This window comes from Chrysoperla carnea, chromosome 2, assembly GCF_905475395.1.
Source record: "Chrysoperla carnea chromosome 2, inChrCarn1.1, whole genome shotgun sequence".
In the NCBI taxonomy this organism is placed as follows: Eukaryota; Metazoa; Arthropoda; class Insecta; order Neuroptera; family Chrysopidae; genus Chrysoperla; species Chrysoperla carnea.
The window spans coordinates 98,063,281-98,079,021 of record NC_058338.1 but is presented as its reverse complement, the minus strand read 5'-3'; the positions used below and the strand labels follow the sequence as shown (position 1 = coordinate 98,079,021).

The window sequence follows — 15,741 nt, the reverse complement described above, 5'->3', positions numbered from 1 at the left end:
ACCATGAAATAATGCAAAATTATTGTAAAAAATTTTAATTTGTAAACATAAAAGGTCATCACACAATAAATAAATAGTATTCAAAAAAATATTTAAAATAATTCTAATTTAAAAATATTTTTAATATTAATATACAGGGTGGACCATTTTAACACTATTATGGCTAATAGCTCGTTTTGTAGTTTTGTAGTTAACTAAATAACTAATCAATAAATAACTTAACTAAATAACTAAACAAAAGTAGCAGAGTTTGATGGAGGACATCATGTTCTGGCATCAGAGCGGACCTAGTTCTCGCAGTTGCTTTAATAGTCAATTTAGATCGTAAAAGGTAAGAACACTTTATAATAAAAAGTTGTTAACCAAAAGTTTAACCAATGAATTTGAAACTGAAATTCGAGTTTTAAGTTAATTTAACATCGATTTTCGAATGATCTTGAAAATTTACCTCGGCTTAAAAGTTACTAACACACACAAATGACCTTTATTGTCCATGATTTTGTCTAAAAATTTTTTCTAAAGTTTGCATATTATCTTTCGATTAAATGTATAGTTTTATTTTTAAGTCACATTTCCTCCGAATGCCAACGATTTTCGAAAAAATGTTGTTGTTTATAAAAATGTTAGTTTTTTTATGAGGATCAACTTTCTAATTTAAAGAGAGTGTTATTCTATCTCTTACCTTTTAGGATCTAAAAAGACTATTAAAGCAACCTGAACAACTAGATCCAATTTGATGTTAGAATATGATATTCCCAATCGAACTTTGCAATTTTTGTTTAAAATATTTTTTATTATTTAACTACAAAACAAGCTATTAGCCATACAATTCAAGAGCCATTAGGGAATATTCATGGAATTTAAATTTGGTTCAAATATTTTTTTTCCGTAACTTTATTGGCTGCACATTTCAACTAAACCATTATTTTAGTAATTAAATACTATTTAATTACTTAAAATTAATTAATAAAAGTACAAATTCAGTGAGAAAAATTCAAAATTTCTAAAACGGGCAATCAAATTTTTAAACGGACGTGATCCTAGTACTGGCTTGTCAAATTTGTTCAAATACTGTATGGTATTAATTACATATATTTTGTATGGTATTACCAAGTATTACATTGATTTCTATTATTCTACGACTTTTTATAAGGAAACTTAATGAAATTGAGTGTAAATTCTGTGTTGTAAATTCATTTTTTTAAATTGTAAATTATACATTGAACTGTCACCAATTGACAGATCACGTACTTATACGTCATCAACAGAGAGCGCCAAAAAACTGCGTTTAAATATCTCAAAATTATAATGTATTTTAAATATTTTTTTACACTTATAAATACAGCATTTTTAAGCAGTATTTATATTTTTTACTTTGTTATAACGGTGTAAGCAATGAATTAAAAATATTAAAAAAAAAACATGAATATTCCCTATTAATTATGTTTTTTAAGTAATTTCAAAAAAACATGCGACACAATCGTCTACCATCGCACAGTGGAGTATTTATATCAAATTTCTGGTCAAAATTCAGGAGTATTTATATCAAATTCAACTCTTTTGTTTTGCATTAAAATTTGTTTTTTGCAACCTCGTGGGATCGGCTTACGATTAAGAGCGCGATGCTAGTTAACATCTATGAAATTTTCAGCCTTTCTAAAACTTCTCACTTAAACTCTTGATCTCTACTACTCTATAATAAAGTGTTCGTATTGATCAAACCTTGGGAAGCCACTATTTCAATGGAAGTCTGCCTCAATCTTTCAATAAAGGTAACGAGGCCGGATTTCCTTAATGTTTCGTAATTTTAAAAGACATATCATATAAATTAGAAATTATGATTTATTTATAATGAACAGAAAAATCTGACATATTTACAACCTATAATAATATAATGATAGGTTTATACAACTGTTATTAAATACTTTCATGATTTATTACATAAAGGGACAGGCGGGGGGGGGGGGGGAAGTGCTAAAAAGGGAGTCTATAAATATTATATATTTTATAGATTATCTAACATTCTACAAGATGATACAAGAGAAATAGTCTTATAAGTTAGTTTCCATTCTTAAATTGACTAAATGAGTGTATGAAAATATTTTAGATTTACGTTTCAATTTTGAGAGTGGATTCTGTTAGGCGAAAATTAAGAGTAAAATTTTACGTTATATACTATAGTTTTTGAAATATTGATGCCTAAAGATAGGGAGACAATCACTTATGGATGAAATTAAGCCAAATGTCATTCATTTCATCTTTTTAAATGTATTTTATAGAAAAACGAGTTCTGCTTGTTATAATCTTCTTTACAGGAAAATATTTGTGATGCTTTTAACTAATAAATATTTAATTTTCCAAATTAATCTTTAATTATCCTTGCTACATAATAAAACACTTCAATGTAAGGATTTATATTTTAAAAACATAAACTTTAACAGCTTAAATAAATTTAACACCGCACCGTAAGGAATATTCAAAAATTTCCTGTTTATAAAGAGCATAAATGAGAATTTATATACAGGATTTAAAGATCTTAAAAAAACATTTTTTTTTGGTGTCATCTTAAGTCTGTTGGTTAAGTTGTCTTTTATAAAACGAATGTTCAAATAGGAAATATAGCTTTTAAGTAATTTCGATTGATTTTCGTTTTTTGTTTGGTTTTCCAATTCCGACACCAATATTTAAACATTATTCGCAGCATGGTGAAAATTTTTTTTAACACAGACGTTTACTTTTAACACGCGATATTAAGTGAGTTGAGGACCCATTTGAGGACCCGGCAAACCTTATTATTTATATTAACACCTTTCGTATTTATGAACTGATCAATTGGACTTAAATTCTAATTATACTAACTTAATGAAGCCCCATTTTTTTTTTTAAGGTACCGAAATTTTATGGTTTTGAACATATGTCATTTCCAAATTGAATTTGTGGGTTGAAAAAATGCGGTACCTTTATACCTATAAGTCTCCTTCGGTCTTATCACAATTTGAATGGCTTAACTTTTTTCGACTGACAGAGACCTTTTTTGTTGAATGACTTTTTTTTTGTCAGGAATTTATTTTTGTCGTTGTCATAGTTTTGCGTGTTATTCGCCTCTTATCCTCTTGTTTGGGGTGTACCAATGTCGATTTGAAATCAAAAACATAAAAAAGCTATCAATTTTTAGTCCATAGTAAAATATCGATGGGAAATTCTAGAAACAATTGGATGTCGAAGAATCGAAAATATCGAAAGTTCAGTAATCGATGCATTGTAAAACCTCGATCGATAAAAAATTCGATATTTTGTTTTTGAGTGAACAGCCCTACCTCTTGTCAATTCGAACGGTGGGGACACGCTATATTGTAACAATTGATTTTGTTACATTTTGTATAAATTTCATTATTACTTTTCGTAACCTCCTAAAAGACCATTATGTGATTGTATTTCAGTGGTAACAGATAACAAGTTAAATAGGTCAAATTCAATATCTATATAAAATATCCTCCTATACACGATGATTTTTTTAAAAGCTTCTACTTTTGTATTTCGAAAACGAAATGGACAAGTGAAAACAAACAACTGACTGATTTAATTGTTGAAATACGATATATAGACAGAGTTGATTACACAATCGTTTGTTTTTTACGCTTAAGTAAAGAAATAATGCCACTCTTACACGCAAAGTATTAATAGTATCTTTCTTATCACTTTTACATCCGTAAATGTAGTATATGTGTGATATAACAAACAAACCCATACATAATATTTGTAACGTATAAAAACGTATTCAATTTGCGCCCTCACAAGTAAACAGTGATATTGACGAAAAACTGTTTCAAACAAAAGTTGTTAATTTTTTTAAAAGGCAAATTTTTTACGTTTAAACTCATTTACTATCTCGACCACACTTTTTTCAAAAACTTTTTCTTTGCTCTCAATTGTCGGAACTTAAATTTAAGATTTATTATTTTAAGAATATGCTAGTTAAAAATTTTCTTGGTAGGAGCTTGTTAACATGGAATTTCGCTCCACAAGTTTGTTTCACGAAAATAAACAACCTTCTGCTGTAAAAAATGTGTAACTATGGAGATCCGTGCGTATAAAACCGATAAATATTGTATTTTCATTTCCCTTAAAAGTTACTGCTACGTATTCTCGATTTTCCATTCTGTTTTTGAAATACAGCGGTGGAAACTTTTTCTAAAAATCATCTTGTATGTTATATAGTTCTTAATATTATGAAAGAGGATATTCTGTAAAGATATTATGTAACAGCTAATATATTTTTATCTCCTGTATACATAAAATATCAGGATAATATCCAGCGTTTAGTTTTTAGTTTCTAATCCGTGGTTACATTTATATTAAAAACTTTTTTGTCTTACACTTTTTACACTTTTCTGTAAAAATTTTACACTCGATGTAAGCAGAAAATAAAGTTCTTTCTAGCGTATTATAATGCCAGTTTTCCATTAAACGTTTCATTTTTTGGCTTCGCGGAGCCCTACTTATAATAAATATAGTTAACAAGATCACGTCAAAAGATCTTAAAAAATTTTAATACTTTATTTATTATAATTTTTTAAACTCTTTTGACGTGATCAAAAGGTAAAGACACAGAAGATAGATAGACTACACAGAAGAAGGGTATGAATTCAATCTTCTGGGAAGTCAAGATTAAGAACCAATCCATCGATTTCATTTTTCATCATGGTTAGATAAAGAATTTTATGTCCTTTCAAATGAGGTATCGCAAAGTAGGAAGCGCCATTTGAAATTTCAAATTTGGGGGCTAGGGACGAAGGGTTAAAACTTAAAATTCTCTAGGTACCATTATGGAACTTCTCCCTTGATTCACATCGGTCAAGAGGTATTAAGTGTGGATACCTTTGAAATGATCACACTGTATATGTAAGAAGGGCTCCATGAAGTCAAAAAATTTTACGTCAATTATTGAAACATTTTTTAAGTTTACAATGAAAACTTTAAAGATAAATTTCCAAAAAGATGTTATAAAAATGACATCTTTTTCCAAAACATATCTCATTCTTCAATGGAGTAAATTGTTGAAATTTTTGTATTTTTTTTTTGGAAAATATTAAGTATTATTTAAAGATATGTTATGGAAAAGAAGAAATTGAGAAATTTGTAAAACTTTTCGGTGTATTTATGCTATGAAAAATTACAATGAAAATTACTTTTAGATTAAACTAGTTACTCTCTTTTCAGGGATAAGACCAAATTTTTAGACTTATTTACAACCAGTCAAATATTCTGTAAAAAATTATCTGACAATTATTTTTGCTAAAAGGATATAATTTTAAAATACGCAATTAACACTGCTTTCTTCAGGAATGGGTCGTAAACGTAGGCAAAGGACTCTCAGATATCAGACGTTCTTCGTCCCTACCTAATTTTTATCCAAAATCAAAATGTTTTAAAATAAACTTTTTCGTGAATTTGACAGTTTTTACTCCAAAAGAGATTTTTTATTCCACCATTGATTTTGGTATATCCGTAGGAATGGTTTTACGACAGTGAAGATAATGCTGTTTTGATCGAGGGTTATGAAATGGTATTTACTATTTTTAAATTTTCAGTCTAGATCCTTATATTTTCAGCTAGCTCAGACTTCAGAAATTTAGAACATCATAAAATGTGCAAACTAGTTAGTTTTGTGTATGTATAGACCAGCCATGGCCGAATTATTTTAAGTCGAAGTCACCATCTTGTTATAACTTTCTTTATTGTGTGCCATAAACTTTATTGTGTGTCTCTTTATCCAAGTCTCGCCTTGCTCATAGAGAAGGAAGCGAGACGAGTATACGACTCTTCAATCTATCTCAGTTTCTCTAATAGTAATGAGATAGGTAGAAAAAAATGTTGTCTCTCTGTTTAACTCGTATTATTGTATGACACTAGCTAGGTTGTCGCTGTCTTGCTTGTTATTTAGTTACAGAAGTCTGAGGGACTTCTCTGAGTCACATTTGCCCCTGCCTGGTATAGACGTTAAAATACATACACAATCACATCAGTTAAATATTTACTTTTGATGTGAACATGTAAACAAATAAATTGTTTATTCACAAGCATACGATAAAAAAATTACAATGTTTAATGTATTATATACATTGTATACAAAAAAATAGAGTCATGTGTAGTACCTTGGATATCCAATGTACCTTGAGTCACTGTACAGTTGTACAGTGACTCAATATATTGTTGTCTTTAAGAAAGCAATTATATAAAGATAAAGTTTATACAACGTGTTCTGTTATTGACTGTTGAAACCTATCTTCCGAAAATAAGCTCATCAAGAGCAATAAAAAAACTATTTTCCAATCACTGACTATCATTCGATTACCATTAGCCAATAATAATTAGTAGATATTAGTTTCACTTAATAATGGAAGGGATTTTTAAAAAAGTATAAAATAGAATTTGGTCAAACTGTTCCACTTTTTATATTTTTATTCTATAATTGTGAGAAAATAATAATAATTATAAGTAAACATTTTATCATTGGACGTAAACAAACAAACCACACCCATTGTCACATAGTTTATTTGTTTAAGTACGATAATCTAATGTTTTCTCAAAATAATATAATCCAATTAAATCATTTTATGCTTTTTAAAAATCCCTTCCTTAGTTGAATATTATTAAATGAAATTTACAAATATCTACTGATTATCATTGGCTACTGGTTATCGAATGATAGTCAGTGAATGAACAAATATATCAATGTTTGCCATATAATTATCTCCCAAATTAGGCCTCAGATCCAAATTTGGAAAAGAGTTTTTTTGTTGCTCTTGATGAGTTTATTTTCGGAAGCTAGGTTTCTGAAGTCAATAATAAAACACGTTGTATGGATGGATATATGATAATAGGTGAGTATCTAAATTTTATAATGATTTTCTCGTTTGTTAAAGATTTTCATGTAAAGGTTAGCGCCTCATTCACCTCGAGGAAATAAAAATACCAGATGAAGAAGATTTATGTAAGAGAAACTAGTAGAGATGTTTTATTCACATACATTTAACGATGCTGTTCCTTGGAGTGAACTAAACAGTAGTTCGCGAACGACCTAGTTCGTAAGAAGGCTCTTTTTGGCGAACTATGCGAACTAGTTCGCCAATGTTTCCGTTTTTAGTTCGTTAGTTCTTTTTTTACAAATAAATTATTTTTAAAGTGTCTGCGTACGAGGTGGCGCCAACTTTGAAAGTTTGAAATATCAGACTGATGATTTTTGTTGTTGCTAAAATTGAAAACATTTTACCTTTATCAAAGAGCGCTTTTTGGCAAAGATAGACGATATGTGATATGTCTTTACTTGATTGAAATTTGTATATTTTCTAAAAGTGATTTTGTGCACCAAAAATAAAAAATTTGCAATTATATAATTATAATTTTCTTTATTTATAGGTAATCGTGATTTTATGAAACATTAATTTATTATGAATGTACGTTTGTGCTTTATATTTGAAAAAAATATTTAAAAAAAGTTTGGAAAGTTAACTAAGTTTTTTTTTTTAAATTAATAAAATTAGTTCGCAAAAAGTGAACGAACTAAACTGAGCGATCTCAAAGGCGAACTAACAGTCCCAAGTCTACTAAACAGACAGATTGAAGAGAGCGATTGCTATAATCGATGGAGAAAACCTTAGGTACGTAAATGTTTAATCCTTGTATTGATAAATTATGTACTTGTACCATAGATCAAAATTTTTGTACCGATAGCTGTTTAATATTTAATTTCTCAAAAAGATACATAATGTGTAGAAATAATAGTACTATAAAACAAAGACTATTTCCATGGTTATTTTTTTTAAAAAAAACACACACACATTACTATAAATTTTACTAATGTATGTATACTACACTTTCTCCTACATAAGTACACAAATAATATTTGTTTTAATTTATCGTAGCTATAGTTAGTAGCTGTATGGACGGCTGTGCCTCCATTAAAATAATGTTTTGTTTTGATTTTTATTTAAAAACAAAAATAAATTATTATTACATTTGTACTTAGCTAAATACAGATATCATAGATGTATATACCGAAACTTGGATCACTAACTTATTATTTTAATTTAAAGTATGTTTCCATTGAACAATTAATTAATAATTTATTTCATTGTGTACTTGTACTAATAGACTACGAGATGATGACAAAAAATGTTCTCCTATTTTCTACTGCAAACTTTCTACTCAGGCATGGGCGAGTTATTTTAAGCTGAAGCCACCATTATTATAACTTTATTGTGTGTTATAAACTTTATTGTGTGCCTCTTTAACCAAGTCCGTAATTCATAGAGGAGGAAGCGAGACGGGTATACAACTGTTCATCTCAGTTTCTCTAATAGTAATGAGATAGGTAGAAAAAAATGTTGTCTGTCTGTTTTACTCGTATTTTAGGTTGTTACTGGTTAGGTTGTCACAGTATTACTGGTATTTTAAGTTAGGAGTCCGAGGGACTTCTGTAAGTCACGTTTTCCCATGCCTGCTTTAGAAGATAAAATGTTAGTCGATATTTGTAAGTTCAATTTAGTTCATGCCTGTTGATATTGTTAATTTTAAAAGTTTAGTTGTGTATACTATACCGGAAAGACGTTTCTCTCAAATTCAATCTTTATAAATAAAGATATGCGGTATATATTTAAATTGACATCACTGAGTTTTATTTAATTAATTAAAATTATTTATTAAATCACAATTACCTATCCACAACTTCTTACATAATCAACCCTAAAATATAAATAGATAGAGGGGTTCTTGGCAGCTGCACGCTTGTACGTCATAAGGAAAATGGCTGAAATTTTTTTAAAATAATTTTTGTGGTTTTCCGTGATATTATATTGCCTGCCTTTGTAACATAAGGTAGTGCCAACAAATTTAACCCATAATAATTAATTGATGGCATCCAATTCACAACGACCAAATAGACTTAAAGGCGTAAAAATGAGAAAAAAATTATATTTCAATATCGGTTTTCAAAATGAAAACCGATGTAAAACATGAATGTTTCCATCATAAAAACACTCTGCGAAAAATGGCATGCGCCTTTCGTATGACCAAGGGTGGAAAATTTTGGGTAAGTATTGAATAACACAACATTTTCTCACAACATTGGTTTTTTATGGAAAATTTATTCTAAATAAAACGAAGCCTTCATTGGAATGTATGTACTTAAGCCAGACTGTACACACAGCATTAAACGCGTGTCATTGTGATGCTATAATGTTTTTTGAATCATAACAATGAATCATTTTATACGTATATACAAAAAAACAATATTATTTCTGAGTGATTGGTAGAGAGCCTGGTGTAGAAAGTATTTCGATTACTGGACGTTTCCGCTTATAGAATGTTCCGATTTTCTAGACTCGCTTTGATCGCAAGTGAGCCCCCATTAGATGACTTGCAAGAAAACTTAAAAAAGTATTAACAAAAAAGTAATAGAACTAAAAAAAGTTCTCTTTGGGGGATTTTAAGAATTTTCGTGGGATTAAAATGAAAAAGTTTTCAGGCTTTTCCCGTAAGTTTGAAGCAATTCCGCGCCAAACGAAGAAAACGCATATTTCTAGCATGTATAAAACTGAAAAACTTGATTCTGGGTGGTTTTTCTGATTTTCGGGAGATTGCGACGTAGGTAATAAAAGTTTTCTAATTATTTTGTTTATTTGATTTTATTTTGTTTTTCCGATTGTTATGGCGATAGCAATGAAAAAGGTGCATTTTCCCGTAGGTTTCTAGAAATTCCGCGTGGAATGCAAAAAAAAAAACGCACGGCTCGATTTGTCACTGAATGAGCTTTCTTTGGAGCTATATATTATTATAGATAGATTAGATATTATTTAGAGACTAAGCAGCTGAGCGGGATAAAGCGCAATCGACTTTAGCCGTTTGTCTACGATCATCCAGACAGCGGCAGTATAAGCAATTATAATTAATGGGACGGTAAAATTGATTATACTGTCGTCGCTTGATTAAGAATGAAGTAGTCGATTCCACCCACATCATAAATTCAATTGTATGCGAATGTAGTTTAATAAATAAAGATTAAAAAGTAATGATGTGGGTAACTTCTGTTATAGACGTATATGTCAGAGAAACGGCGGTTAAACCCCATTATTACTTTTTTTTTAAATTTATTATTAATATAGATAAACTCTACTGTGATATATAAACATCAGTGTTCTAAATGCATCGTATTGCACCTTGATTACACAAATCGTGCTAATAATTATTATTATTAACTACAGACAATGAATAATACATATTTTATAAAAAAAATATTTAACATTAAACTTCAAATGTGTTAAATAGTAAGTATTTGTAAAATGTTAAATTCATTATTATTTAACTTAAATCGTTTGTTTAATGAGCATGGCCAGACTAGACAACAATAGAATGTACCTTTAACATTTCATATTATCTCTTTTTAATTTTATTTAGTATGACAATTAACAAGTGTAAATATATACGGATGTCCAGTAAGATGTTACCACTTATATGAAAATGCTGATCCAAATTAAATTCATTATTTATATCATGTATATGTGTTATATATGTCAAGGTATACTAAGTTTAGTCTCAAGTTTAAAACGCTTAAAAATATTTATGCTACGAAATCAAAAAATCACCTAATTATTCCATTTCCGGTTGTCTGTCCGTCTGTCTGTCTGAGAAAACGATAACTCAAAAACGAAAAGAGATATCAAGCTTCAACAAGTTTCAACTAGTGGCCTTTCTCGTAAAACGAAAAAAAATTCTATAAAATCATCGAATATTTTTGAAAGTTACGAAAACCAAATAAATGGAGGCCGAAAGGTGGTTTTGTAAAATATACTAATTATCAAAAAAAAACGTATGCAAGCACTGATATTCAACACTTCCTATACAGGGTAGTTCAACAATTAATTCAGTCAATTATTTGTTATCACTTGTTTTATTTAACACACACAAAATGTGATATTATGTCAATTATATTTTTATTAATCGAATATTAAGTATACTCCATTTAAAATGAAAAATGATATAAGCTAAATGAGTGCCCCTGGATTTTATGCAGCAGTTTTCTAGCAGTGCGAGGTTTATTTCGGTTATAACTTAGCGGATCTTAAGAAAATCCCACAAAAATGCTCCTCCAATGTTTAGAGTTTGCTCGAGCTTTTGCATAATGATACGAATTGTTCGTTCACTAGAACGATTAAATTGGCCAAAATCTTCTCGGAAAATTCTATATACCTACAATTCTTACAGAATTATTATTTCGAAGAACAAGTGAATTTGATCGTTGTGCGTTATTGAGCGTTAGTTAAACTAAAATTTGATGTTTGAAACAAGCGAAAGTATCCATAGCATTCGAATTTACAGAGCTGATCATAGGAAATCAATGGGAAACTGAAATTGGATCTTTATTTGCATATGTTTGTTTAACACCCTGATAGAGCAGGCGCTTAATTCTTGTTCAGAAAAGCTTATCAATTAATGATCCGAAACAAATGACAATTTTTTGAACCAAATAGAGCTACTCGAGTTTTTTTCGGTAATATTATATATTTCGGTTAATATATTATTAACAGTTTAATGTTTGGAAAAGCTTCAAAAAGGTTATTTTCAAAGCTGAAAATTAATGAAAATAAATTAAATTTTTGAGCGCCTCAACATCTTAAAATAATCTTTAAACATCTTTTATAAAGTGAAGGGTAATTATAGATTGCTTGATTTTAAAGCCTCAATTTTCAATTGTTAAAAAATGTTTAACTGTTAAAAGTTTTGGAAATAACCTCTCTCAATTTTTTCCAAACATTAAACTGTTAATAACTCAAAAACGGTGAACTTTACGAATAAATCACAACGCTCCTTTTTGATATAAAAATACCCAAAAAGCCTCGGTAAGGTTTATTTGGTTCAAAAAATTGGCATTTAACTGTTTCTGTGGAGGGGGAGAGATATACACAAATTGGACCAATAGGATTTCTGGAAACATCCGGAATATTAATCTATAAACTAGAATCAATTGACAAAATGCGGATCTCGATTTTTGCACAGTCAATTCTATCTAGCGCTTGCTCTATGATATAGATATCAGTGAGCTAAAAAAATATTTTGAACACTTACTGAACAAAGCTGTAATTTTACGTCTAGAGCTAAGCGATTAATTGACAGTCGTTTCAGTCGTGGTTAGAAATTTGTAAGGCTGTTGTCGAGGTGTTGTGTTTAATAACTTTTTCCTTTATCAAGTTTCCAGGCTTTCTGATATCACTCTCAAATCTATGCTTGAAATATTCGTTTTTTTTTTTTTTTAAATTATGAAACCTAAATTTAAACCAACTTATTAATCATGCACTAAATTTTCCTTGCGATTTTGATCATTTAATTAATAGAGCTCTTCTTACTAGCCAAATTCTTAGGTTGGCTTGAAAATAATTTTTAGAAAGTAAAAAGTAAGCTCACAATGGAGCGAAAATTCTATGATTCATAAACGCAAGTTTGGAAAAAAAAGAAGTTCAGAGAAAGTTTTTATTACCAAAAGCGAGTTTAGGTGAAGGAAAAAATATTTTCGTGATTTTCTGCCGTTTTTGTTAAAAAAAAAAAGTAAGTACACATTACGCAAAAAATCTTGCAAATAATTGATATAACAATAAAACACCTTGAGCCAATGACCTTGCTATTGGTGAACAAGTTTAAGGTTTTTATAACTTTTAATAAATTAAAAGCCACTCAACTTTCTTCGCTGCTGAATGACCTTGAATTTCATTAATGCAGAACAGTTAAAAATCACAAATAAAACAGTTAAAATTATTAGCATTACTTTTTAGTTAAAAGTCAATAGTCTTATCAAATTTAAAATCTTAAGGCAGACAAATGTTACAAAAAATTAAATTGTTTCATTAATCCTTATTACGGCCTATTTTTATTCTTAGTCCATAATTTTGAAAGAATGCAAATGGTGAAATTGCTTAGAGTAAGTAGACAGAAAAATCGAAAAAAGGCCATATGCCCCTATAATGAAGCGAAAACTTTAATATTATTTTCATAGGAAGTAAATAAAAATGGTATTTCAACTGCGACTTGAATATCAAACTTATGGAAATCAAGTATTTCGATTTTCGTGTTTTTCAACGATTTTTTAAAGTTAAAAGAAATTCATTGGGAGCACATAACAAATATGGAAGTGAAGCTATTTATTCGGTTCTTTGTTTCGAAACTTACCAAATTTTAACAATCGTGCAAACGATAGATAAAACGATTAAATAGAATATTGGTTCTATGATGGGCGTTAAATTTTGTGAATTTATAATTACTAAATAACTAAACTATTTTAAATGTATGAAATATATTTTGGATTTTATATTTCAATATCATCCATATCTTTGGGGAAAAGTTAGCTAACGAATTTAGGCGTAATATTCCTTTGAGGCCATAAAAAGGCGAAATTTCTATGATTCTTTTTATCTGCAGTTTTGGGAATGAATAAAATTATAACAGAAAAATGAAAATTTAATCGTTGCTCAAATATTTAATTTATGGAAATGTTTCTGATGTTTCATATTTCGTTGAAATTTTTTATCTGCTGCTGTAGTTGCTACGAAATGGTTGAATAATTATTTGGAAAAAATTGGAAAATTGCATATTATTTTTCGACCCGTTTGTTAGCAAATACCCTGCCCCAAATCGAAAAATCGAGTTTCATTAATTCGACACTCGACCCACAGTTAAAATTTTTTTTTCGTTATTATTAACTTATCTTGACCAATCCTTTTAATAGCAGGACAAAATAGAATCTTTAATAATTTCGCTTTAATCTGACTTCACGGAACATAAAATTTGGGTTACAAAATAAAGTATCCAAAACATAAAATATCATTTTTAAATGTATTTACCCGCATAACAATATCCTGTTCACAAAAATTCGAAAAACACTGTCGAAAATACGAAATCATAATATACTTTTTATACATGTTTTCCAAAAAAAAAAACTTATAAATATCTTTTCAAAAAATTTATTTTACAAAAAAAAAATATTATCACACTTCAAGCTCAAATAAGAACACTTTTATTACTAACTCGAAAAACATTTCCACTCAAGGCAGAAAAACCGTTAACAGGTATTACAATTCATATATACCTATATAATAATAAGAAAATGCGTGAAAACTCGAAGGAAAACACACTTCGGGTTAATAAGTAGAAAATATATATGTATTTTAATATATCTAATGAAAACTCAAGATATTTAGAAAGAAAATATTATGTATCGTACCGTATATCGGGATACCGACGATTCACGAAACTTTTTATCGCCATCACTTTTATTAAGGGTGGTGAGCCCGGATGTTTGTTTCATTGCATGTACTTCTGCCATGTTTCTATAAAAAAATAAACACTAACACCACTTAAACAAAAAGAAAAAAGTTTTTTTACGCCAAAAAAAAAATAACACACACAATTTATTGTACTTTTGATTTTTGATCAACAACAATCACTTAATAATTTTTGAGTTGACTTTGTGTAGAAGCGATCCGATATAAATAACAATGTGCTTGTTATCTGCTTGTATATAAACTTGTGTATTATGTACCCACAGCTGACTTATATATATGTGTAATGTGTATGGCTCGGTTACTCCAGGACCTCACAATTTTACTATCAGTGTAGTATATAATATGTTGTTATGTGTATTACAAAAAGCAAGCGTAATACGTTGTGTATTCTCATATAATATACCGTACGTTTAAATCCGGATTTCCTATTACGTCCATCAAATTATAGACGAAGAAACGAAGGAATACAGGTCGAAAAATTTGAGCAGTAAGTTGGATTTGATTGCGGTTTTCGGCATTCGATTCGTTAGAGCGCCAGGAAATTTGATGACCTAGTCTGATTTATAAGAAATTAAAAATATGCAATTAACATAATTAATATGCATTTTATAATTGCATTTTAAATTGACCGTTAATATTAAATTCACAATTCGGTTAATAGTGATGAAAATGATTTCAAACTTGTTACACGGGAGTTTTTGGGATCGCTGAACACGAATATTGTGACAGAATACTCAGAGGTACCTGTTGTAACGATATCCCCGTCGTTTGCTGGAGTTTTCGAGAAATTCGTCATATAGTGAGTCCAAACTCGTTACAAGAAGATTTTGGGATCGCTGAACATATAACAAATGGACCGATTATATAACAAATTTCCCGACAACTCCACTAGGCGATGAGGAACCCTTTACCCTGAGCACCAGATGCCTCTGAGACCAATTATACCTATTACGATATTCGTGTTCAGTGCCCCCAAAAACCCCCGTGTAACCAAGTTTGAAATCATTTTCATCACTATTAACCGAAATGTGAATTTAATATTAACGGTCAATTTAAAATGCAATTATAAAATGCATATCAATTATGTTAATTACATATTTTTAATTTCTTATAAATCAGACTAGGTCACCAAATTTCCTGACGCTCTAACGAGTCGAATACCGAAAACCGCATTTAAATCCAACTTACTGCTCAAATATTTCGAACTTTCATCATTTTTTGTGCTTCGTTTCTTCGTTTATTAGATGAAACTTATGATTTACTGAAGTTTTGTAGGCAACAATACCATTTACGCCAAATTTTAGCTTTTTTCCTGTAAAATAAAATTTTTAATATGCGCAAGAAAAAGGGTGATTTAAAAAAACTAAATATTTTTTACTCGAAAAATTCGTAGCGCAGAAGCTGCTTTAGC

The 15,741-nt window shown here is 29.2% G+C and overlaps 1 protein-coding gene across 2 annotated transcripts in view; it reads right to left on the bottom strand.

The window, feature by feature from the left end:
* The window catches only part of LOC123291681 (arylalkylamine N-acetyltransferase 1-like), a 45,522-nt gene extending 30,932 nt beyond the window's left edge, over positions 1-14,590 (bottom strand). The window contains exons 1-2 of one of the 2 annotated variants that reach the window (XM_044872051.1): positions 6,203-6,217; positions 4,050-4,052 (exon numbers count right to left, since the gene is read on the bottom strand). Coding sequence is in view for 1 of the 2 variants with exons in the window: in XM_044872050.1 (XP_044727985.1) it covers positions 14,270-14,371 (102 nt within the window). In the remaining variant the exon portion in view is untranslated. Of the gene's footprint in view, positions 1-4,049; positions 4,053-6,202; positions 6,218-14,269 lie in introns of those variants that run through there. The other variant, XM_044872050.1, reaches the window with a different exon arrangement.
* Positions 14,591-15,741: the final 1,151 nt, after the last annotated feature.